Source organism: Eutrigla gurnardus (genome assembly GCF_963514095.1).
Source record: "Eutrigla gurnardus genome assembly, chromosome: 5".
Lineage (NCBI taxonomy): Eukaryota > Metazoa > Chordata > Actinopteri > Perciformes > Triglidae > Eutrigla > Eutrigla gurnardus.
Window position 1 is genome coordinate 23498062 of NC_139919.1, and position 25740 is coordinate 23523801.

Below are 25740 nucleotides of genomic sequence, written 5' to 3' on the forward strand. Positions count from 1 at the left end.
CGCTGCCAATGCAACACAGTTCATGTGTCAGGTCACATGTCTTCTCATACATGATTAAAATGCCAAACATTAACTATCGGAGCGTGTTCCTCGCTAAGGCCTCCTCTGGACAAAATGAATGACTCCTCTAGTACTGACACGTATCAGATACCAGAGGATTCCATAACTGCAGAGACTCTGAGATTACAGGGTGAAGAGACTCCTAACACCACGTGAGCTCTGCCAGGGGTGGCTCAGATCAGCTGATTCTCATAGGCTGTAATGCTCTACTGCCATCTCACACACACACACACACACACACACACACTTTTACAACAAACTTTCCATAATGTACTGTCTGGCCATTGCAATTACCATTCCATTTCCTCCTACTTAAATAAACTATACTTGCATCTCAAAAGCAAGTGCACTTCTTACTCTATTTTTGATACATTTTGGCACTTTATGCATTCAAATTAATCATGAAAAATGTAATATAATGATAGTACATGTGCATGTTTATGTAATGGAGCTGAAACTACCATTACTGCACTCCCAAGCACTTTCCCAAACAAGCTGCAGGGCTGTGCATTTCGGATGATCACTTCCGCCGGCTCCATTGGCGGTGGTGCGTTCACTGGACCGTGCGGACGTCTCTCCGCGCTCTGTTTACTCTGGTGTATGCATGTCCAAAAGTCATGGATGGACCGACCGATGTACAAACATCCCGTATTTGTTCGTGCAGACTGTCAAGCCGGTGCCCCATGTGACAACCAAATCACTGGAGCTGTGGAAGCATTTCAACGGGAGCGGAGAGGAGATCTCGACAGGTAGGTGTTAAATGTTGCCTATACTGACTTGACAAGCTATTATTATCTTCTATGTAAACGCTGCACATGACTGAATCTTTAAAAAAAAGAAACGGTAGTGAAATGCAATGCACGTAGAGGTAGCCATAGAAGATGCCAGTCAAGAAATGTTTTAATACTTTCGCGTTGCCTCCCTCAAAGTAAACTTAATGTTATTGTATTTATATTAGACACATTATTTCGCCGTTATTCCCACACGCCCAATGGTTGATTCGGTTCCTGTTTTTTTTTTTTTTTTGCAAGTCACTGTATCTGGATCCCCACAGCGCTGACGTGAGCAACAGCAGATCGGTGTCAGCTGTCTGCAAAGTCGAATTAGATTTGAGATTCAGATATTGCAGATTGCGAACCAAATTCAGGAGGATTGCTATGGAAACAACGAATTATAGTCCCATTCTATCAAACATGCAGTAGCCCATTTATTTAATTCAACAAGTACATTTCCTGTTTTTCTCTGTTTTGGACAGACAGTGACTCTGATATGTGAGGGTTACTGCCAAAACTGATATTAATAATTACAGGTCTGTAACCAGACTCTCTGCTTCTATTTGTGGCCGGACGGGAATGAGACACCGTGCACTTCACACAGCCTACAAGTCTTTAACCATGCTTAGGTTAGGAAAGACATCGGTTATAATTCCACTTCTGACTGACACCAACTTGTGGTTTGCACTGCTGCTTTCCATTCATAGGTGCAGGCCTTTCTGTTTATCTAATGACCCTGTGTGATGTCGTGTGATGAAGTGTTCAGGTTCGGAGCCCAGCAGAGTTTTTCGTCTACGCTGTCACCCTGGTCTCCTGTGGTCAGCCCCTCTGATTTGGTGTCAATATGGATCCACAAAGGGGAGACGTTCCAGGTAAAGCTGGAACTTAGATGTTGGCGTGATAATCTTACCATTTTTATATTTGTAAAAAATGATTGCTAGTTTTGCGCCAATGTCAGAAATATGCTAAATAAAACTTTAAATTGTTCTTTGCTCCCACGCTTCAGCACTTGAGTCTGGCACGCCATCTGGGCTCTTCGGCGCCTTTTCTTCTCCCATTGGAATAACTCGACGCAGCTACGACGAGCTCATGGACGCCACCATGCATTCACCACCTCCAGACTTCACTGTCAACATGTTATGGAAAGATCCCGTCATCCCACAGCACAAGTTCAGGGACATTGCCGAGGTGCTTTCCTGTTTGCTCTTAATCCAAATGGTTTCCACATAGTTACCGGAACGAGAAGGCGTGTGGCGTTTGTATTGTTTTGTGTGAAACTTCCTGAAGGATAGGTGCATGCCCGGACAATTTACATACGTTTTGTGTAACCGGTTTGTGAGACAATAGTATCAATTTGTGTGACCAGGAAGGCGAGAGTGCTGGGAAGATGCTGACATTCGAGGCAGCCTCGCCAGTCAAGTCTACAGTGCCTGTTGTGAAAGCCAAAGCCACCACTTTAATGAGCTCACTTATGATCAGTAAGTCAACTGAGTAAGACATTTATTTTTTTTATTTGATAAAAACATCTAGACAGTTTATTACATCACATAATTGGGTAAACATGCTGCCTAGGCTGCCAAATACGGATAAATCTTCAGAGGGGGCTGTGATAAAATGTTGACTCATTTTGTCCAACCTTACATAGAGCAGACTGAGGAGAACCTCCAGAAGTTTGAGCACCAGGCAGGACTCACTGATGCCGGCTACTCTCCCCACAAGGGCCTCTCTGCTGAGGAGACCCGCTATCACCGGCTGGGTGACGGCACATTGCCAGTGAGTATGAACAAATGTGGGTTGATGTGCAAAGGTGTTGTAAAAGGTTTGTCTCTGCCCTTAAAAAATAATAAATAGGTAAATAAAAAGGGAAAAAAGAGAACTCCTACTCACTGTCTTGCTTACTGTTATTACAAAGTTTAGGCCCAAATGAAAGATTGCAGTTCTGACTGAACTTGAACATCAGGTAAATCTGGTGACGTGTATTTCCGCTGAAATGTCATAGAAAACCAGGAGTAAGCATGACTGTGCAACCGCATTTATTCATTCATTCTTTTTTTCTTTTCTTTTTTTTTTACCACCATCCCATGAATACTGGAAACAAAAATAATCTCATCAAAATATAACTTGCACAGGTAAAATGTTAAATATTAACCACTTCGCACATGGGTTTATCAAAGACCGTTTTCAAAATGTCACAGAGGAGGTTCACAAAAAAAAATGTGTTTTCTTTTCTGTGTAGTTTTGTCCAGTTTCCCTGCTGACTATGACCTACTCCTCATGATCACTCTTTGGGTGCTCTCACCTTGACCTACATCCAACTTTTAAAGTGTTGTGATGTTGAAAACACAGGATCACAACTGCATTATAATTATTGTATGTTCCTACTAAAATAATGGTAAACAAGAGCAAGTATCATTGTCTTGATAGTGCCACATTGTTAGGCAATGTTCTGTGATTGTGACTGCAGGGCGAACGTGCAACAACATCTTGGTAAACAACAAATGACGTAATGCGTTGGTTCCATAGACGGGAGCTTCCGGCAGTAGTGTTGCCAAGCAACGCCCTAAAATGATTCGAGCCCCCTTATTTCCTCAAACGGACCAATCACCGAGCTCCTAACAAAAGCAACAACGTATTGGAGGCCCACTGCGGTGTAATACAGGCGCTGTCGGTTGTGTTTTTCGAGGAAGAAAAAGAAAAAAACCGTGTTAACAGCTAATTATGGACAAAATTAAGGAATCTGTGGGACTGGAGCGTCAAAGAAAAATTATCATAAAAAGGTACGTCAAGTGATGTCAAGTGTTTCGCTGTAGCTATTTGTACATTGCGAGCAGAAAGCAGGCCGCTAGCAAAGCAACAATGTTGGCTAACGTTAGCTAGCAAAGACGGCATTCAAGGTAACACGGAAAACAAAGTAATGCTTGTTTCAGATAGCGTTGGGTTCTTCGTAACGGTCGGGTTAAATCTCCCTTCGCCACATGTAGCTAAAAAAAAACTGCTGTGAAGTTCATCACTTAGCCGGAGGAGCTAGAAGCTACAGAGAACGAGGAGGATCCGCTCCCTTCAATACATAGTAGTTGTTGTTTTTTTGTTTACACCGTTTAGGAAACCATTATACAATTATCTAACCCTTACTATCGTCCATTTGTGACCACATATTAACATGTAAGCTAGGTTAGTTCTGTTCAATGACAACACACGCTGGAACTAGTTTCACCTGCCTTCACATTTTCTTTATTTAAGACATATTCCACCCCAAACCCGTTCTGTCTGCTATTATTGAATGATAATAGGACTTAGTTGTAAACGTATTTGTTCTCAAATATTCATGCCTTTCTTTTAAATACACGAGAAGCACTGGGGCTAGCGTGGAACATGTTTTTATTTGGCCTGTCTCTGTCTCCACTTCTCCAACATACAAAATCACAAAACAACTGTTTCAACGGCCGAAATGTTGATGAGCCCTTATTTGGAATATTCTGACTGAGGTACAGAAGGGTTGGAACAGCGGTGGTATCCAACAGGACAGCGACCCACATAATACACAGGGGATTAAAAGTCATGCCTGTTATTCATTTGCAGAATGGCCACTGCCCTGAGCAGAATGCAGGGCCACCTATGAGAGATTGTCAATGTGTGTGTTTTGAAAGGGCTCTTAACGCATGGATGGGAATATCCTCACATTAAGTGGAAACTGAATTTTGCCAGTATTCTTCCAGAGGTCATTACTGAAATAACTAAATGTCAAGGCAAGTATGATTGAATCTGGCTGGTTAGTTATCTGGATTTAAAACTTTTTGCACAGGAATTTGAGTAGAAGATGATTGGTGTAAAACTATGGCAGTTTATATTAATTTGGACTGGTGGTGTTGCAGGTAGAGCAACCTGAGTGAGTTTCAAGCAGTTTATATCCATTGCAGGAATTACCTTTTTTACTACTTGACTTAGTGCTTACATTGTAGTATTTTATAGTGATGTGGTTCAACATCAAATCCCCATAATCATATCAGAGTAGAACTCTGCCTCCTCTTTCTCTTTCTCTCTCGCTCTTTCTCTCTCCCTCTCTTTTCCTTTTTCATCCTCTCTCTCTCTCTCTCTCTCTCTCTCTCTCTCTCTCTCTCTCTATTTTTCTCCCCTTCCCCACACCACACTGTCCCAGCAGGTGATAGGCTGCGAGGATCTGTGACGCACTTTTTTGTTATTTTTGGTCTGCAGGTCCAGGAGAAAAAAAACTGTTGACCTTTTTCATTGTGTGTTCAGGTAGTGTTTGCTCTTTGAATCCGATCAATGCTCCGTCTGTAATAGATTTGTTTCAAACATGGGCTGTAAAGGAAATAGGAGGAGAAGTTTCACATCTTTGCTGCTACAGATTGCATAAGTAAAAGAAACAAACAAAATCAGCCATCTGTGGTTATTCATATTAACTATTTTCGTAATCATTTGTTCAGGCAGGTTTATTCTGGATCAGTGGAAAGTATGTTTGTTTCATTGCTTGTTTTGTTTTTTTCCATCTGTACAGAAGTTGAGAATGCCAAGCGGGGACTTCAAGGAGGACAGGTGTACAACATCAGCACAATCCACCCCAAGTGGTACCCCTTCTGTCACCCCCTCCGTCACCCCCAGTGTCACCCCCTGTGTTACTCCCCACACATCACCGGCTTTGAGTCGCAGGTAGGCTTCATACTGCTGAAATGTTTAGCTCCTATTGTTTTTTTTTTTAATATAAACTTGTTTTATCAAATTGTATTCGAAATCACAGCATGTATAATTTCCCTACATGGCCCATATTATCTACCATATGGCATGTCCTTTCCATATTTGCATGTTTGTTCACTTCTTGCTCTTTCTTGGTGGAAATACAGGAGCTGGTTCCAGCTGAGTCCTGCGCCTTTTGCCACCCCACAGCTCACTTGCCCCAGCCCCAGCACAGACATGGGAGGAAATGAGGGAGGAGGAGGAGGAGGAGAGAAGTGGAGCTTCTTTGGAACTCGACCTGTGGTGCAGAAGTCCCCCACTGACCCAGGCTGTGAAACGAGCACAGGTGACACATTGATACCCAGTCCTGCATTTGGATCTTGAATATATTACAGTATCGGTTTAACCCCATGCAGCCTACTTTTTGTTATTTTTTCTCTGATTACATTAATGCTGGTTCCACTGTAGCAGATGACGATAGCAGAGGAATGCTGTTTTGAGGTTGTTTATCATTCTGCCTGTCTATACGTCGGCCCCATTCTCAAAATATCTCAGGGACGCCTGGAGGGAATTTCTTCAAATTTGGCACAAACGTTACCTCGCAGTCAAGGAAGAACTCATAGGATTTGCAGAATGCTAATTAAGATGATTGAAGTTACGACATTTTGGACAGACTGTGATAGACAATGTAAACTGCAACTTGAATGGTTGGCAGAGGTCCTAAACCGTGAGGTTGTAATTCTGGTTTTGCTCCTGGACGCACACCCAACATTCAGCAAGAACAAGATCTTAAGGGGCGTGATATAATGACTCTTAAAACTGCTATAATTAGATAATGACAACTGTCACTTCCTTGTCCCTCCTGCAGGTTTCTCACTGCAGTCCTATTTCGGCATGCAGAAGTCCTCTACGATGGATGGCACCAACACCCAGGTCAACTTGAAGGTGGACGACCCTGCCAATTTCATGCCCCCCAAGATTGAAATCTCGGGAATTGAGGCCAAGCGGGCACCCACGCGGCCACACAAACTTAAACCTCGGGACATGAATGTCTTAACACCTTCAGGCTTCTGAAGCCAGGCCAGCTGTGTAGTAACACCTCTGTAACACCATCTTTAATAGGCTTTCTTTCTCTATTTGGTTCGCTTTCTTGTCTTCCTCTGTCCCCTCTGCCTCCAATTCACTGAGGCTGAGATGAACGAGGACCACTTATAGTATTGGCTCACCAGCCCCAGAGACATCACTGCACTGTTACTCCTCCCTGTAGATCTACTCGGATGGATTGCCATCTTCTATTAGTCCACACCTTCCTATTTCTTCCAGCTCATTGGTCCAAATTAAACATCATATGAAGCAACTTCATTTTTCATCCCTAAAGATGGTATTGCTTTTATTATTATTGTTGTTCTGTCATATTGAGTGCATTAACATGCATTGCCTTGCTGAGTAGTTGAAGTAGTTGAAATATCTTGTCAGTCCTTTGCTCAAGCTAATCCCTTTAGCATTGCCTCTCATAGTACTGACCAGCTATTTCAATTTGTAATGTTCAGTTGCCTCATTGGTCTTATTATTATTTTATTTTGAATAAGCCCACATATTTGTAGTTGTGTAGTGCTTTTCTGTGTTAGCATGCTGAGTATAGTGTGGGACAACTGATACTGTGCCTAAACTTGCAGCATGATAGCTTTTGGTATTTTTGCCATCGAAGCTCATTTTTTGTTTTTTAAGTGTGTGGAAGAGAATCTCATTTTACCCTGTGAGAGAGTGTGACTGATGACCTGAAGTGATTTCTTTTTTTAAGCTATTATTTCATATTGTTCTGCTTTAAATCAACATTAAAGAGTAGTGTGCTGGATTTATCACATTTTTTATATTGCAGCACAATATTGTTTAAACATGCTATAAAAATACAAAGCACTGAAGTGGTCATTTTCAATTTTGTGTTTTTTCTCTGTCCCAAAACAAGAATCCCTTCTGTTTTTATTTGAAAACGTTGATGAATTCCAGTAAGTAATTGCACAAGGGAAATGCTCTCCCACTTACATCTGTAAATAAATCTGATATAACAAGCAAAAGTGGTTCTCTGGTTCTTTTCTCCATGTTAAAATATGGAAATACAAGTACATGGGGCACTACTCCATCAATTAATTTCCTCTCTATACACAGCATCATGCCTTTTTGCAAGAAAAAACAATTTTGTGAATAATGCAGTGTTGTAACATGTGTCTCTTTTCTTTCACTTCATGTATTTGAATTGGTAAAAATTGCTGAACAATCCAGGGATGTGGGTGCCAATATTAAATAGGTGTTCTTTTCTCATTCAGTAAAAGTAGCAATAATATTTTGGTAAAGTTTCATTGTCAATCTCAACATGCTGTTGCCTTGATATCAACATAAAGGGGACATTTGGTGATCATTTGGAATGGTTTTACACACAACTTCAGCTGCAATCTTTGGCCAGAAGATGGTGCAATAAGTTAAGAATAAAAATACCTGCTTGTTGCAAAAGTTCTGTCTCATGAGTTTGAATTGTATGTGTCATGCCATATTACCAAGATTAAAATCAAGATCTGGGGTGTGTTTGCTGGCATAAACAATGTATTAATTAGCCGTGATATCATCAAATTAAAGGGTGATAGATAATGCGGAAATTAATTTTGCCACAGAGGTGAAAATAATCCGTTGAAAAGACGTCTCTTTGTTGAGAAGCCCATCATGTAATCTACTTTGTACATATTCATTTAATTAGTATTGTTCTACTTTTGGTAGCATTGATTTGGTAGATTGATTTTATTGGTAGAGGCAATTATGACATATAATCAACGATACTGAACATTAATAACAGCCCAGCCTCCCCTCTCCACATCAAAGCAAACATCCAGGTCAACCAACAATGAGCCAGCGGGGAGAAACGGGAGAGAGAAGAGTTCCCGCCCCCTGGGCAAAACCATACTGGAAGGTTTACAGCCCTGTTAAAGCTCTCTGTTTATTGTGTGTGTGTGTGTGTGTGTGTGTGTGTGTGTGTGTGTGTGTGTGTGTGTGTGTGTGTGGCAGTCGTAGAAGATTTATTACAGTGTGTATCTGCTTGTTATGTTACCTACAAAAACACACCAGGATGCACATACTGTAAAGGATATTTATATTGTACGTTGACTCTTTTATATAAAACATAAATGTTAAAACAATGACATCCTTAAGATGAGTTGCTGTAGTTCTTACAGAAAAAAAGGCCTTAATTTCTGGCAAAACACCATTTTCTTTCTCATCAACATTAAACTTTGACTTTCATTTATTCAGAAACTAGCTGGAGCTCCTAAAGGGAACGGTCCTTATTAGCTAATTACAGGCCGCTGAGTGTCCACGTCTGGTTTTCAGGTGGTGCTACGGGAGCCAACATGAACATCAAATGAGATAGGCGAGTGCAGACAGAGAGCTTTCACTCAAAAGATGGAGGTGGAAGGTCACGAGTGGCAAATAAAGTGACAGGGAGAGACAAACACAAAATGACGGGAGAAGATTGGGTGGGAAAATGTGCAGCCACAGAGAAAGACGGTTTGGTGTAAAAGTGGAAACGCAGATTGAGATAGGACATGCGACATGGATACGGTGACTTTCAGTAACTTTAAACCAGAAAAACACACATGGAGAAGAGACGGAGAGAGAGAGAGTGGGTGGGGGAGTCTGAAGGGAGAATGAAAACTTGGAAATGGAGAGCAAAGGGTGGAGTGCCCCAGCAGCCATGACATAATACAGATGGCTCTCTCTCTCACTGAGTCTGAAATGACGCGGTTGCGTAGCCCCCCTTCGTCTCCCCTCCTCCACCTTTTCTCCAACCCCACACAAATCATGTGAGCTCACTCACAGATGTGAGATGGCAAACACCGCCCTGTCCAGACTGACCGCTCAGCGGCATCAGGCTCTACATCTGCATTCGCAACACAACACATTCACTTACTCATCCATATGTCGAAAGAACCAATCTGGACCAATTCTTTCCATAGCAACCTCGTCAACAATGACGTACCCACCACGGGGCTACGCCTCTATGACAACGACATGAACCTGCCGGTCTGGCCAGGCTCCCACGACCGGAGACAATGTGAGTTTACAAGAACATTATTTTTAAGATCAGCCTGCTCCGGTGATCCAGGTTTAAGTGTGCTGGTGATGCCATGTTTTGGAAAATGTGTTCTTTACAAGGGTCAACTTTGAGGAAGGTTATGGGCGCTTTCATCTAATACATGTAGGAGTGGTGGGAGCACTTTATGTCAGGGCGACTTCAGGGATATTCCGGGAAAAATAAACAGATACTGAGCTTCTGATATATTACACAGAGTCATTATCCTCAAGTTGTAATAAACTCTTTTAAAGCCTCCTGTTTCGAGATCAGCAGTACCTGAGATAATACATAATAAACTATGGAGAAAATGCTGCAGCGATAAGGTATAATAAAAGATGTTATAACTGGAATTGCATGTTATGTATTGCTTCCAAATGATTCATACAACGCCGACATATCTTATCCATTAAATTTGAGCTCTAACTTGTTTGTGTAAAAAGCGTCAGTGACCACGGCGATGACTAATGCACTGTTTTTCAGAGGTAATTTACTCATTCACGCTGTGACAAGAACAGCTGGCGACAAAACTTAACAAGGGACTTAAAGGGGGTCCCTTGTGACGTTTGCTGCTGGGTGGGATCCCAGTGTTGTATGCTCCGCCATCTGACTCCAGAACCACATCTGGGGCTGATTCACGATGAGCTGGCCCGGAGGTGAACCCACCAAGCAGAGAGGGGATGGGGGGGGGGGGGGGGGGGCTGATGGCTGGATTCAGGTACTGTAAACATGAATCATTCCCACTACCTGGGGACAAGGTCGCAGTGTTAAAGCCATTAACACAGATGTGGGTCACACACAAATCAAATCGGTGTGCTTATGTTACGCAATAACAAAGTGCTGTGCCTCATAAATTGTGAAGACGTGACCTACGACCTCTGTTACAGCATCCTTGTGTCCTGAAAGAGACCCTGAAGAAAATGCGTAGCTACAGTGTCAGGAATGTGTGTGTGTGTGTGTGTGTGTGTGTGTTACATGACTACATGGAGACATATGAAGTGTCAAAATGACACATTCTTTCATAATAATTCATGTCTTGGTTCTCTTTCCTGCGGATCTGAAACCATAAACCATCAGAGGTTTATTCACATCTGCATCCTGCAACAAAAAAAAAAAAAAAGTGATAAAGCCAACATACTCTTGTTAAGGTCATCCATTCTGAACAACAGAGGAACGGTACATAGGTTTTGCGTAGCCATTAAACAAATGAACCATTTGCTTTTTTGTACGTTTGTTGTTTCTTTTCCCTTCTGTTTGTGTGTTTATGCAGATAGGGATTTACTTCACTGCTTTGTTTATGCTCTTCTTTTTGTTTATTATGCCTCTGGCTTAAAAAATATCGATGTGTCGCCGAGTCTCTTCTGCCCTTCAGACCGTGTCTCTCTTCGTCGGGCATTCTCCTGCCATCCCCCACCGAGAAGCAGAGCGTGTTGTTGGTGGGCCCTCCTGTACTGGCCCCCAGGCCCTAACATGAAGCAGATGTGGAGAAGGATCCCCGACAACAAGGCCTGAACAGTCACCTGGAGCTCACTAGAGCCACATCCGTTTGATGCACTCTCTCAACACTTACGGACAGAATACAAGAGAGCTTGTAACCCTACCACACACACACACACACACACACACACACACACACAAACACACACACACACACACTGCTTACTAGAACTGTGTTTGTGCGTGATTGAAAGTGAAACATGCAAGTGTGTGAGATGATTCAGTTCTTGGCTTAGGGATGAATTTAATACCCAAGACACGTGATGTGCCAAAGTACGTAATATTTCCTAATCTAAATCACGTAGTCCAGGCCCCAATGAGTCCTTGTGGAATCCAGCCAAAGGTGTCTTCTTGCACATATCGCCATGATTTGACTCCAGGTCTTATATCATCATTCATACAGATACAGAAGTATCATTATTATTACACAAACACTGTACGTAGTTGAATATCCCTACACACTTTAAACCTCAAATATGTTACAGCTGTTGCCAACATCTCCGTGTTGTTTTCACATTGTTTTGTTCTGTGAGACTGTGTGTGTGTGTGTGTGTGTGAGATGATAGCATCACCACTGTGCAAAAACGCAGTCGCGACATTTTACAGATGTGTGGTTTAGATTTAAAATGAAAGTCGGGTTTAAAGATGGGTGCAGTCCGAGCAAAGTGGGTGAATATGGAAAAATAAATCAATCGCTAGTCAGACTGTGCTTGCTGTCATTCTTGTGGTCTCACCCACTCTTGGGCAGCATGCATCTTTGGGTGTCGCTGCTATGTAACAATAAGGGACGATGAGTCACCGATCCAGCAATGCAAAACAACGACGGACACTGCGGAAGTTAAAGTTTGAAGGCTGAAAGGGAAGACGTATTAGAAAATTCCTTGATTGCCTGTAGCAAAGCCTCACTGTTTTGCCCATCATTTTATATCACCATAGTTACTTAAGGAAACTTTGATCTTTTGGGTGGATTTTATTGGATGGAAAAGTCATGGAGCACATGTAATTATTGCTTATTAATCCTTTAAGCCAGGAGAGGAATGCAGTTCTTTGGCTTCTGTCAATGGCTCTCACTCACGCACATCCCTGGCATACCTGCACTTATGTCATAGTACAAAGAGAGATAATCACATTATTATAATTATAGAGGAAGGGACCGTGCGAAAGGCACTTGAAGTGGCGACCATACTTCACATGTAGTTTATTTGGATTATTAAATGAAGTGTCCCCAACAATATGACTTCCCTTCAGTGGCTGTCTTCAGCAAAATGGACATGTTATGCACATGCAATTAGTCCTTATAAGTCAGTATCTTTCTAACCTTCATTATCGCTCTAAATGTTGGCCTGGCATCAGATCAGAGGTCTGGCACGACCTTCGCACAGGGGAGAGTAGAAGCAGTAGGAGTAACCTGAGTGATAAGTTTGATAAGTTACAGTAAGTGCATGACTGAAGCGCGAGAAAGCTGTTGCGATTGGACTTGTCTGGCTAATCCGATTTAAGTGCTAATCCGAATAACTAATAAATTACCCTTTATCCTTTATCACTTGTCGAATCAGCGGTTTCGTAATCTTCGTTAAATGTTTGCGTGATGTAGCTCTGACCTGGCATTTCACCCACCCGTCATTGTCTGATAGCAGCTGGTTGACTTCTATAAAAACGGCCTTCCTGCTATTTATTTAGGAGGAGTAGACAACAGAATGATACTTTTTTTTATATCGACATGAACGTGACAAATGCTTTCAGAATTGCTGCAACGGGCCACTAAAGAAATAAATGTACCAGAGTCCAGGAGATATCTAGAGATATAACGTGATGGGAGTAAAGAGGAGGGAGGAATCAGGCTGTTTCTTGGAAGAGATGCATACATATAAGAAGAGCAGTAAGCACAGCCGAGTCGATGTCTGACCTCTGTCATCAGGTCATCATCGGAAGGAGCCGGAAGATGGGAAGGGTTTGAATGGAATTTTTTTTATTCAACAGAGTACAGGTCACAACATGATATGCTCAATTAATTGTATTTGCGGCTTCAATGGAAATGAAAAGGGAAACGGTTTTAAATGGAAGCTATGACAAATACTAGGGAAATTAGTGATTAACAAATTAGGAACGGTGATGAGTAACAAAAAGTGGAATCTTCAATAACACCGCCGACTGAACCGCTCACCTCATCGTGGCCGCCGGTGGAACCAGACAGGTGGGTTTCAACCTGGGACGGCACCGTTTGAATGCGTTGGCCGCCGGGGTTCTGGCCCTCAAACTGAGGGGGGGCCAATCCCCAATGGACTCTGTAATAAACTACTTATAAACTCCCTCATTGCTGCTCAATCACTCCTTAGTAACAAGGCTACTCATCCATGCGTGGATAACAACAAAATTAGGTGTAACTTGGCGACAGTGTGAGAATAAACACAGACTCCTTGGTGTGTAGAAACACGTGACAATTTATAACAGACAATTTTAAAGGTGCTATTGATAACATTGATAACATCCAGCTACTAGATGTCGCACTCTCACCCCCCCCCCCCCCCCCCCCTTCCATTGCATTCACATTACAACACAGCTGTTGCTCGAAGCGCATTCGCCCTCAATGAGTTGCCAGTTTGTTGCACAACTAGCTAGCTTAGCGGTCATGAAGAAAAGTGGCTTTTCAGTCCTTGAACCTCCATTTTTACGTTAGTTTTTTTTCCACACCAACTGGCAACCCCAAAGACTCTCGACCCCTGACTATGCAGAGATACCATGTGATACCAAAGTCGTTATTCTATTGGCCCACAAGCCTTGTTAGAAGCCACACGTTACACATCTACATTTACATTTAGGTCATTTAGCAGACGCTTTTGTCCAAAGCGACTTACAATAAGTCAAAAGATGGAAACAAAGAAACCACAACATATCATTGCCGATAAAGTAAGAGCTAAAAATAGTGTCCTCATCTGAGTAAAGTAGTACCTCAAGAGCAACAATGCTATGATCAGAGTGCTATAGGTAAGGGTTCTTATTTTTTTTTTAATCTACAATTAATTACAGGCCACATTTTCTTTAAATTATTAATTAATAATAATAATAATAATAATTCACAATAAAAACATTTTTTTCACTTGAAGTGATACTTTTGATTCTGCACCTTTCTCAAAGCTCTGTGGATGTATTATTATTTTAATTATTTGTTTACAAAATAATGTTATCAATATGACCTTTAACCTGCATTTATTTCCCTAAAATGTGTTATATATGTAAATGCACAGTGCACCCAGTTTCCAAGTTAATAGATGAACTGAGATCCAGATTGTTTTATTGGAAAGATGGAACCAAAAGTTCTGCAAGCAACATTTTGAGTGTAATATTATGTTATATTCATCCTCTTCCTCATTCTCATGATGACACCTGCTAGATTCTGCAGGTTTCATTCACAGCCCAAAGGGTTTTTTCGGGTGGTGGTCGGGTTTCAGGAGCACGTGATCATCCCCGTACACCTGTAAAGTCTTGTGACCGGACTCCGTGGTACTTCCTGTTGCAGCGGGCGTCTCCAGAACCACACTTTGATGACGCGAGGTGAACACAGTGGCTGGTAATGATCGACAATTGGGGGAAATTATTACGTTGGTAATACTGTGCACATGTCAAAACTTGGCTGACGGATGCAAAAAAAACGTGGAAACCGTCGCCTCATTGTAAAGGGAGGCGGGTGGGACAAACGACCGGGCTAATGGGCGCCGATCACCGTGTGACCGGCGCGGCGGCGGTGACAGCAGGGCAGGACGGGGGGAGCTGTCAGAGGGGGCGGGGCCGCTGCAGGAAACGCCAGTTAAATGAATAGTGGGAGTGTTGCACTCGTCCCGGATTTAACACGGCAGAGACGCAAGCATCACTCCAACCGGGGGAAACTACAAGTCGAGTTTGTTTCTCTCTCTCTCTCACACAGAAAGGTGAACCCGAGGCAAAAAAAAACGCTTGAGTCATGTGCGGTAAGTGTTGAATTTTCATCGAGTTCAGGATTCTAGAAAACAAAAAAAACTTTTGCTGGAAGGAATTTCCGATTCCGACGTCATCCGCGCGGAAGGAATTCGCAAAAGTTGCTCATATTAGTCGGGAGTTGTTTTTCCTCGCGTAGTTGTCTCGTTGTGATAAAAGACGAACTCTGAAACCGTGATGCGGCTCTGCTTTCTGGCTCCATGTGGATTTCTGGGGAGCTTCGGTTGCGACGTGTCAGTCTTTCCGGATGTTGACAGGCGAGTCTTTCCAGTTTACTGGATGAAGCGACGTTTAAGCTCGCGCCGGTGACGTCGACTCGCGGGGTCATATTCTCGAAAACAAGGGGGTGACGTTTTACAGCCGCTTTAAGAGCACGTCGCCCTCGTCCTCCGTGCAAGGAGGAAGAAGAGGAGGAGGAGGAGGAGGAGGAGGAGGAAGAGGAGGCCAAGGCTGCGGGAGTTCAGCCTGCTCACCTGGCGGCTCCAACAGTACGCGCAATGTGCGTCCCGTCAATGGTCCGCAGTGTGCTGCTTGCGGCAGCAGAGCTGCCCGGAACATTCCTACAAACACACGCGCACGCACGCACACACACACACACACACACACACACACACACACACACACACACACACACACACACACACACACACACACACACAGAGGGAGTTTTAATTCAATATCAGGACGTATCAGCTTGATTAGCTCAGTGTAATTACATGCTATGAGATGAGATGCCCCCATTAAACAGCCCCACACATGTTAGTGTTATTGATTACTCAATCACCTTTAAGAAAAAAGTGGATATGGATGAACTTGCAACGGTTTTGGCCCAATATCCTTTGCGTTATACACATGTCCTTACATATTTCGGTTAAAAGATGTGCATCTTTGCATTTGTGCAAAGTCTATGGTGTCACTTCATGTCTCTCTCTCTCTCTCTCTCTCTCTCTAAAAGGGATCTTTGCCTACCTGAATTACCGAGTGCCTCGCACCAGAAAGGAGATATTTGAGACGCTGGTGAAGGGACTGCAGAGACTGGAGTACAGAGGATACGATTCAGCAGGTAAGACACTTGGCTTCACAGTATATATATACACACACACACACATACACACACACAAACACACACATGCACAAAAGCTAATAGTGCTCCCTGGCAGCGGCTGTGTGTCGCGTCCAAAATCTTAGCAACATTCGACAGCACTCAAAGCAATAAGAAACTGTGAGGATTTGGAGTTACAGCACTGTAATTACACACATAGACACATGAATCTCGTTACCAATCAATCAGCAACATAGTCTCTTAGTCTGAAATGAACACAATGAAGCAAAACTGGTATAACAGCCAACGCCTTTAATAAGTGAGGCAGGTGCATTGTTTTAAAGTAATAAAATCAGAGAGGAGGTTTTGAAAATAGACAAGGTGCAAAAAATGAATTTGCCGAGAGCGATCCCTTAGGCAACTCCAGCGACTTCTGAATCCGGACCTGTTGCCACCTGGACATTTCATATTGTTCAAACACACACACACACACACCCTGTCACACACACGCACACTTTGTGTTTGTTCATCCTATTTGAGGAAGATGAAGCCTCCCAACTAAGAGGCCCTTTAATGGCCGACAAACACCACATCTTACACACACACGTACACATGTACACACAGAGACACACACCCACACTAAATAATACTAATTAAGTCCTGGATCACTACTCGTTTGCAGGCATCGCTGTGGACGGCCCTAGGAAGACCGCCTCTGATATCAACAACAATGAGATCTGCTTGATCAAGAAGAAAGGGAAGGTCAAGGCTCTGGACGAGGAGCTTTACAGTGAGTTCACGCGTTCGTGTTCTGGCGACTTGTTTTCCTGTAAAACCCAGTTTTTACCGATGTTTGATCGGTGTTGCGTTTTGCTTGTTCAGAGAAAGACTCGCTGGACCTGGACGAGGAGCTGTGCACACACTTCGGCATCGCTCACACTCGCTGGGCCACACACGGAGAGCCGAGCCCCGTCAACAGCCACCCTCACCGCTCTGACAAGGGAAACGGTAATATGCGCTCACGCTCCTTCATGCACCGCCACGCATCACATGCACAGTACAGGTCAAATTATCAACGTCCAAGGCTAACCAATTATTAATATGCAATAAAAAAGCTGGACTGTCAATTAATTAATGGGGTTTTAAAGCTTTCATGAAACACGGCGGCTTCAAACGATAAATCAAGATCAACTCTGCCCTTTTTTTTTATGTGACTCATTAACTATCGTGCTTTGAATCCCTTAATTTTGATGCAGTCATAACAAGTTCATGCAGATCATTAAATAAAACGGTCAAAGTGCATTATACCGTATTTTAACACACCTTCCATTCCAACCAAACATACGCCCGTCTCGCTGTCATTCATGCCATGTTCATAGGCGTGTCAGTACATCACTAATCATTTTTGACTTTTGGACTCTTTTGTCCAATCTCTTCACTCTCACTGACCTTTTCCTTTTTTCTCTCAGAGTTTGTCGTCATCCACAATGGCATCATCACCAACTACAAAGAGCTGAAGGCATACCTCGTAAGTCACCTTATCATCAGGAAATTCTTTTGTATAAACAACTGATTCGTGACCCTCGCACAACATCCCTCAAATGAGTCCCGGAGACTATAAAATGTCACTATGTTTAGCCACCATATTCTGTGTACAAATTAGGTAAATATACATTTCAGGCTGCATCATTTGTTTATTCAGCAGGGTTACTGTCCGCAGCAATGGCAACCACTGCATGCAAATGAACTACAAAACATTGTGTTGATGGGTTGAGACTGCATGAATTTTAAACAAATTCATAAGATGACAAAGAAAACTGATTATTGACGGGTTTTTGTTTGTTTTCAAAAGGCTGTCAGCACTAGAACTATTTATTGAAGCAACATTATTCAGTATTACTCATTAACTAAGGAGTGACTTGTTGCCACATTGTACTTGGGCAAAAGTCAGACCTGACTGGAATATACAAACGGGAAAGCACTGATCAAATTGAAGAAAGGAGATTACTTTCTAGTAATATAGTTCTGTGGAAGGAAGGAGAAAATCAACTCATTAAATGCTGAGAAATCACATTTTCGTGACGTTTTTACTCATGAACTCTGTTCATATTAGATTGTTGGACATAACTGTGGAATTACTTCATCGGCCCATGCAACTTTTATTATAATTAGTGTTGATTACATCAGATCAGATCTTATCAGCCGATGACATTTTTATTGATTTAAAGGGACAGTGTGCAGCATTTCGATGGATCTACATACATAAATGGAATATAACATAAAAAAACGTTTTTCTTAGAATGAACCATTGTTTACATACAACAGGTAAATATAAATATTAACACACCATTGCAAAATACTACAGCAATTTAAATATGAATATTTAATTCAGACTATACAATGTGGCACTGAGGGAGGAGGCCATTGACCCTGGGACTGATTTGATGGTCTCTAGTTTGAACATCATGTTTATTGTCTTCTACCTTTGTTTGATGATATAATTGTATCATATTAATTGTGTGTGATGCTGTAGATCTTGCAGGATGACTGACCATATCCTCGGGTTGTTTATGTTGTTTGCATTGATATCAACTTGCACCTTCCTCAGATTGCCAAAGGATACGAGTTTGAGTCCGAGACGGACACAGAGGTGATCCCCAAATTGACCAAATATGTTTACGACAACCGAGAGAATGAGGGCATCAGCTTCTCCACCCTGGTGGAGCGGGTCATCCAGCAGCTGGTGAGTAGCTCACGCAGAGCGACACACAACACCTTTACAGCAGCACAGTTAGCGTTAGCATGCTAATCTTTGTTTTGTGTTGTCGGATATGTGCTTCCGGATATTTCTTCTGCAAGTGAGCAGTGATTGCAATTTTGACATACTTTTACTTAAGTATTTCTTGGTTATGCTATTACAAAAGGAAATATTGTGCTTTTTACTCCTACATTTGTTTAACAGCTATAGTTACAAGCTAATAACAGGAGATATGCTTATATTTCATCATAAGCACTAAACAACACCAATACTGCTAATGTAATACTGTGAAAGGAGACACTTTAATTACCTTTTCTGATAACCCTTATACTTCATAATCATGTAACATTTAGAATTTTAAGACCGTAGTATTTCCTTAATTTACTTAAGTAAAATAGTATTTCTTCCAGCTATGCCAGTGAGACACATCGCAGTTTCTTTGTTGTTCTTTGTCTTTGTTTCTAAATTTCGGGATTTATTTTTTTAGAACCAGCTTCCTGTGTGTGTGTGTGTGTGTGTGTGTGTGTGTGTGTGTGTGTGTGTGTGTGTGTGTGTGTGTGTGTGTGTGTGTGTGTGTGTGTGTGTGTGTGTGTGTGTGTGTGTGTGTGTGTGTGTGTGTGTGTGTGTGTGTGTGTGTGTGAGAGAGATTGGTCAATGACATATTTTATGACACAAAGCTACATGATGCTATCCTTCGTATCAGGAAGCTGCTTCTAAAAATTTCCATGTGTGCTTGAATTTCCCGTCCATAAAAACGTTTTACACCATCACAAAAATAGTCTCTATAGCAACCGCAATACCAGCATCACAAGTGACATCATCGCTCATAGAAACAGATTTTATTTGGGGGGGGGGGGGGCCTCTTTCGCATTGTGACGTTCACACTTCAGAGCTTGATGCTTTTTTTCCCGCTTGGAGTCGGTTCTCTCTCCTCAGAAGGACAGAGGAGGCACAAAGCAGCCATTTTGAATTCGGACTAATGGGAACCAGATAACAGCGTCAGGACCACAACAGCCTCCCACTCGTCTCCCTCTCTTCCCCCCCCCCCTACCACCACCACTTTCAACACCACACAAACACACTCCAAGCTAGTTCGGAGACTAACCCCCACAGGCAGCGTTGCTGTTAGTGCTTTCGAAACACAGCTGATGTTGTACAATAGAGGTCTTTTTTCTCTTAACCCCCCCATTCACCACTGCTTACCACACCCCCCGACACTACTGCCAAACCTCAGAAGAAACGTTTGTTTGTGTCCTGAAAATGTTTCCCTTAAAGGTTACATGCTTTCCAGGAATACACCATTGCCTACATATTATCGTGTTTATACTTTTAATTGTTTCTCCTTTTTCTTCTCAAACAGTCGACGTCAGCGTTGGCGTATTCCAGTCTTTCGTCAAGCTATTGTAAACGCACTGTTTCCTCTGCTTCTTTGTGTCTCAGGAGGGGGCCTTCGCTCTGGTGTTTAAAAGCCGTCATTACCCCGGGGAGGCCGTGTCCACCAGGTGGGTAACATTGCACACACGGCGACATTTCACTCTACGTTTTTGGTCCCCGAGTCTGTGCACTGAGCCGAACTCGCTGGAGATGAGTCATCTCTGTTGTTGCAACTGTGAAGCAACACCCCATTTTGAGGTGTATTTGAGGAGACTTTGATTCCGTTGTCAGGGGTCTTAGTTTAACATCCATTAAATGAGACGTGCCATGACTCTGGAATGGGCTTTGCTTTGTAACGGCGAATGGAAAATGTTTTCTGTGTACGAATGTGTGATTTGTCAGTGGGATCTGCATCTTAAAGACTCAGACAGAGAGGGGCAGAGGTTGAATTCAGGTTCTCTTTCTCCCTCCTGGGCCTCTGGCCTATGGGCCGCTGCCTCTACGCCTGCTTCTCTGTGACTCATTAATGAAGAGACTTCAGGGTTTCCTGTTTCTGCTGCTGGGAAATCCCCCTTGCCAGAAACTTGAAAAACTCCTCGTTGATCGCTGCACATCGTTCATTTTATTTTTACTTTATACCTTCTCTGGTTCAGTTGAACTGACCTGGATTCGGGGGAAGGGGGATATCTGGAGCACAGGAATGAGGAGGGCAAAAGGGCAACAAAGTAAAGCGAGATAAGTTGGCCCTTATTTATGATGCATGCAAACAGTTTGCAGCCATCGCCAGCGATGCAGCTAAAGTCAGAAAACCTTCGTTTGTCTCTTTTTTTGTGCTTGTAGTTTCTGGAGAAAAGATTCTGATGTCGGTGTATTGCTCAGCTTTGGCTGACTCAATTTTGCGGTTAATACAGTGAACAATCAGCATTGTTTCCTAGAACGGAGGGATGAGGGGATGTTAGTCATCGAGGATCAACCTCGCAGCAGAACCTTCTACTTCTTCTCAGCTTCTCTTTCTGTAACGTCCTCTCAACCTGCTCTTCCTCCTCTGTCGTTCTTTCCGCCACCCTGTCTTCCTCTTACTTACTCCCTGGTTGGCTTTCATCCCTTCGCTTCCCGTCTCCCCTGGTCTCTCCCTCCCTCAGGGTAAATATTGTATTGGATAGCGACCACATGTTTCTGTTTGCAAGCCTCCCCCTTTTCAAGCCCCACACCCCTTAAAACAACCCGCGGCCTTACGTCAGCATAGCTGAGCCCCAGAGAAGTGCCAAACAGAAAGACAAGAGCTAAGGAGAGGCCCTTTTGGACGCGCTTTCTCAAGGGCTGGTGTCATAAAAACCAACTCACAATAACTCCTCGCCATCAAGTGGGTTCGTTTTTCATATAGTGTTTCCGCTGCCGTCACACGTATGTGTGTGTAAAGGTTTCACGCATGAAAAGGCGAGTCTCCTCCCATCACCTGTCAATGTGGGTGCACTTTCTCTGCCCATGTGGAAGTGGTAGGCCAACGAGGAAGCACCGGCTCAGACCAGGAACTGTACACAAATCCTCGAAGGGATTTAGAAAAACGGATCTGTTTACTGGACTGATGTGAAAGATTAGAGAGTTTATTGAGATCTGGAACGAGGATGTCTGAGCTTCTGGCTGTTCAGAGACACAATCTGAGGATTGTGAATATTGACCTGGAGGTGTTTTTTACTAATCACCACACGAGAGTGTTTTTGCATGACGTTGTCGCGCTTTCTCTCCCTCATCCTCATCTCTTCCTCCCTCGCCCTGCTTCGTCCTGGCCCCCGCAGGAGAGGGAGTCCACTGCTCATTGGTGTGCGGAGCGAGCACGAGCTGACGACTGAAAACATCCCCGTCCAGTACAACAGTGGTGAGCTCTGTTCCTGTCTGTCTGCCATCAGCCGCTTTACACTGCAGCCCGTCTGCATGCTCACACAGACACACAGTCATATTCACAGCAGCAGAGAGAGTATTCATAAATCGTTAGCTTATGTTAAATGATCGGATATTATCTTGATGGTTATTCATGTATTAAGATTAAGTAAGTTTGCAGTTAAAGGGATTTGACTTCTTGTTTAATCACAACAGATTTGAACAGTTATGAGTCTTTGAACAGCTTTTTTTAGTAGTTTTCAAAACGATATCACTGTTTTTAAAATATATTGCACTGTGACAATGACAGAAACCATGAATGTATTCCCCTTTCTCATTGTGTGCCACATTCCCTACATTCCCTACATTCACACTTCCTGACTCCCCCAACCTGTTAGTGACTCTCAGCCTCATTCTTTACGACTGAATTATAATATGTGAAACTCAAATATTTTTTGGGCACTATTTTCAGCCAGCAGGACGACTCCAAATACACTACACTGGCCGTGTTTATTGTAATGAATGAACACATCAGCTTGTGCAACAGTGTGGCTCATTGATGTTAATTTTAATAGTGTCAGGGAAATAATGGAGCTTTGTAGCACAGATGAATAAGTTAAATCAGGCGTTCCTACATAGATATAATGCTTTATAATGTCCTGTGATTATTATTAGTATGATAGAGCATTATAGGTAAGTGTTTATAACTGTAATTAAACACATTAAATGGGTTTATAATGAATTATAGATGTAGGCGTCATTGAAAGCGTGACCAAAATTTATCATTTAGCAAGATATGCAGAAAGTTGCCTTATACTTTAACTCAAAACATGTTTCCTACCAAGGGAGCATCTTCTGACTGGATAACAGTGTAAGATTCATTTAATTTGAGTTTCTAAGATGTACGGTAACAAATCCTGCAAGATGTTTTGTGGTTCTGTTACTCATTTCGCAATAATTCGGATGAATTTCCAAATGACAGCTACAATCCCTGGCAGCGATTTAGGGGGAAAAAACGTTTTCTAAGAAAGATTCTTAACAGAAGTATTGACATCAACATAGAGAGAGAGAGAGGTTAAGACATAGTCTCTCATCTAGATATGATTGTTTGAGAAGAGCAACTGTTGTTATGATTCCTGCTTGTTTTGCATTTGCTTCCTTGTCTCTGCGATGCTTTGGACTGTGTCTTTGCTGCCTTATCTCTACACTTAAAATAGGGTTCTTAATGGTTCATGCGAGTCCAGTCCAAAGTCTGAGGCAGAGTTAGATGGTTCGGGGCCAGGAGGGAGCCAAGCAGGGTGTGTCATTTTAGTGGTTGAAAAAACTCTTTGGCTCTTTCTTTTCTGAACATTTTATACAATGACTTATATCTCCATTACGACACATCTTCTTTAAAAGCGCTTTATTGTTACAATATATTAAATACCATAATTACAATTAAGATACACAATTAGAACATTTTCTTAGCTGGAGATAAAACGGCAGATGTCTTTGCTCGACATCAGCTTTGAACGTTTTCTGATCTCGCCCCGTGAAATCTGAAGTTCATGACGTGACGAACCCATTACCACAGCAGCAACGACCCGACTTCACCTGGAAGAATTCAAGGGACGAACGCATCTTGATTGTTTTAGTCACTCAAAGTCACTGTGCAACCTCTGACCCTTGACCTCTGACTCCTGACCCCCATAGGTCACCACAAGGAGGGAGTCCAAGAGAAGAACAGCCACAATCGCTCCGACGGCTTCAACGACATCGACTCCGTGGGGAACAGCCGGCCTGTGGAGTATTACTTTGCCTCTGACGCCAGGTGAGATTAGCAGTTGTCTGAGTACTTTGTAGTATTATTGAATTCTTATGAGTCATGTGATTAATGTCACGCCTGTCTCTCGTTACTGTATCTATCAAGTATGAGGAACTATGATTGAAAAAGGAAGGTCAGTGCACTCGGTAGCTAGAGGATCTTATCACTGATTCATCATGTGCAGCCATCCTCCTTATGAATGCAATGTGCATTGTTTCTATTCACCAGCAAGGGGCAACTCCACTGGTTGCATTCTGGGAGTACTCACAGTGTGTTTTCAGTTCATGAAAGTTAATTGGAACATTTCGTTCCCTTAAAAATGTCTTATTCAGTGTTTGGTTGTACTGAGCTCCGCCCTCACGTGTCCCTTCTGGTAAAAAAAAACAACACAAATGCCTAAAATTCCAAACTCAAGGCTTCAAAACAGCATTCCAAAAAAAAAACAGATGGGTAACTCCTGCGATCTCTACCCACAGTGCCATCATCGAGCACACCAACAAGGTGTTGTACCTGGAGGATAACGACATGGCGGTGGTGACCGGCGGGAAACTCTCCATCCACAGGATGAGCCGGCAGGTTGGTGAAGATCCAGTCAGGGCAATCCAGACCCTGCAGATGGAGCTGCAGCAGATCATGAAAGGTCAGATAATTATCAAAAAGATACTGCTGTTGGCTATGAGGACAATACATGGCTTTTATTTTACACTATATTCATTTTAGACATGGAGTTAAGCTTAAAAGGAACATATGACACATACAAGAGATCAGTTTTTGAACACAGCTTGCAACAAATATTGAATAAAAAATACTTTCAGGTCAGTTTTGGTGTATAAAAAACACTCTCATTGGTTTTCTTACAATGAATGCATTTAACACTGGTTCCAGGATGTGGACCCTACACAATCTTGACAACTTCAATTATACCCAAGCAACAAGGTCACGCATGGAGGTGTGTGCCTAGTCGTAGCTGTCTAGTCTCAACACAATGCTGGTCTCCACCCTGCATCAACAAAACCTAACCTTTCTGATTAGACGCACATCTTAACTTGCTGACAACGTAGGGGAAAGAACAGTCGAGTGTCAGTCGACTGTGACTTCGAGAACCACATACTTTATTTATTTTATATACACAACAGTATTTTTCCACCACACCTACTGAATACACTGAGAACATTCATGCAGCCCTACCAATCAAGTTTTATCATGAAGACCCGTACTTGCTCGCCCTCTGCTGGCTGAAAGTAAAAACATAACACAGCTGTTGGACATTCTGCATGTCCTCACACGTCACGAGATAATCTGATGTCCATATATGTGTCTCTCTTTGCAGGTAACTTTGACGCCTTCATGCAGAAGGAGATCTTTGAGCAGCCGGAGTCAGTCGTCAACACCATGAGAGGACGGATTTGTTTTGACACCAACGAAGGTGACAGATTTTTCGAAACCCCCCCCTTCAGATCAGTTTGAATGATATGTAGAACAACTGCTCCCATTAACAGTATCATCAGGATGTGATTAAAGGATACAGGATCTGCATCCGTTTGCTGTCCTCCTTATTAATTGTCTATTTAAACAAAGACGCAATCAGAGACTAAAATATTTATTTGCCCTTATTTAACCGCCAACTTATGTAACTGTCATCTATTCCCTCAGTGATTCTCGGTGGGCTGAAGGATCACCTGAAAGAAATCAAACGTTGCAGACGGCTGATTGTGATTGGCTGCGGCACTAGCTTCCACGCTGCAGTGGCTGTGAGTAGAGCTATCAAACCTT

At 42.7% G+C, this 25740-nt stretch overlaps 1 protein-coding gene across 2 annotated transcripts in view; it reads left to right on the top strand.

Annotated features, from left to right (window-relative positions):
• The first annotated feature begins 629 nt into the window (after positions 1-629).
• The window catches only part of gfpt2 (glutamine-fructose-6-phosphate transaminase 2), a 29166-nt gene continuing 4055 nt past the window's right edge, over positions 630-25740 (top strand). Inside the window, exons 1-18 of one of the 2 annotated variants that reach the window (XM_084010451.1) lie at positions 630-809; positions 1593-1705; positions 1840-2021; positions 2200-2311; positions 2479-2606; positions 5350-5501; positions 5693-5871; positions 16067-16174; positions 16836-16943; positions 17036-17161; positions 17623-17681; positions 18762-18896; positions 20352-20413; positions 22082-22161; positions 23856-23973; positions 24444-24607; positions 25298-25393; positions 25621-25718. In XM_084010451.1, coding sequence (XP_083866577.1) covers positions 1678-1705; positions 1840-2021; positions 2200-2311; positions 2479-2606; positions 5350-5501; positions 5693-5871; positions 16067-16174; positions 16836-16943; positions 17036-17161; positions 17623-17681; positions 18762-18896; positions 20352-20413; positions 22082-22161; positions 23856-23973; positions 24444-24607; positions 25298-25393; positions 25621-25718 — 1935 coding nt within the window. In that variant the 5' untranslated portion in view covers positions 630-809; positions 1593-1677. Of the gene's footprint in view, positions 810-1592; positions 1706-1839; positions 2022-2199; positions 2312-2478; positions 2607-5349; positions 5502-5692; positions 5872-14951; positions 15105-16066; positions 16175-16835; positions 16944-17035; positions 17162-17622; positions 17682-18761; positions 18897-20351; positions 20414-22081; positions 22162-23855; positions 23974-24443; positions 24608-25297; positions 25394-25620; positions 25719-25740 lie in introns of those variants that run through there. The other variant, XM_084010450.1, reaches the window with a different exon arrangement.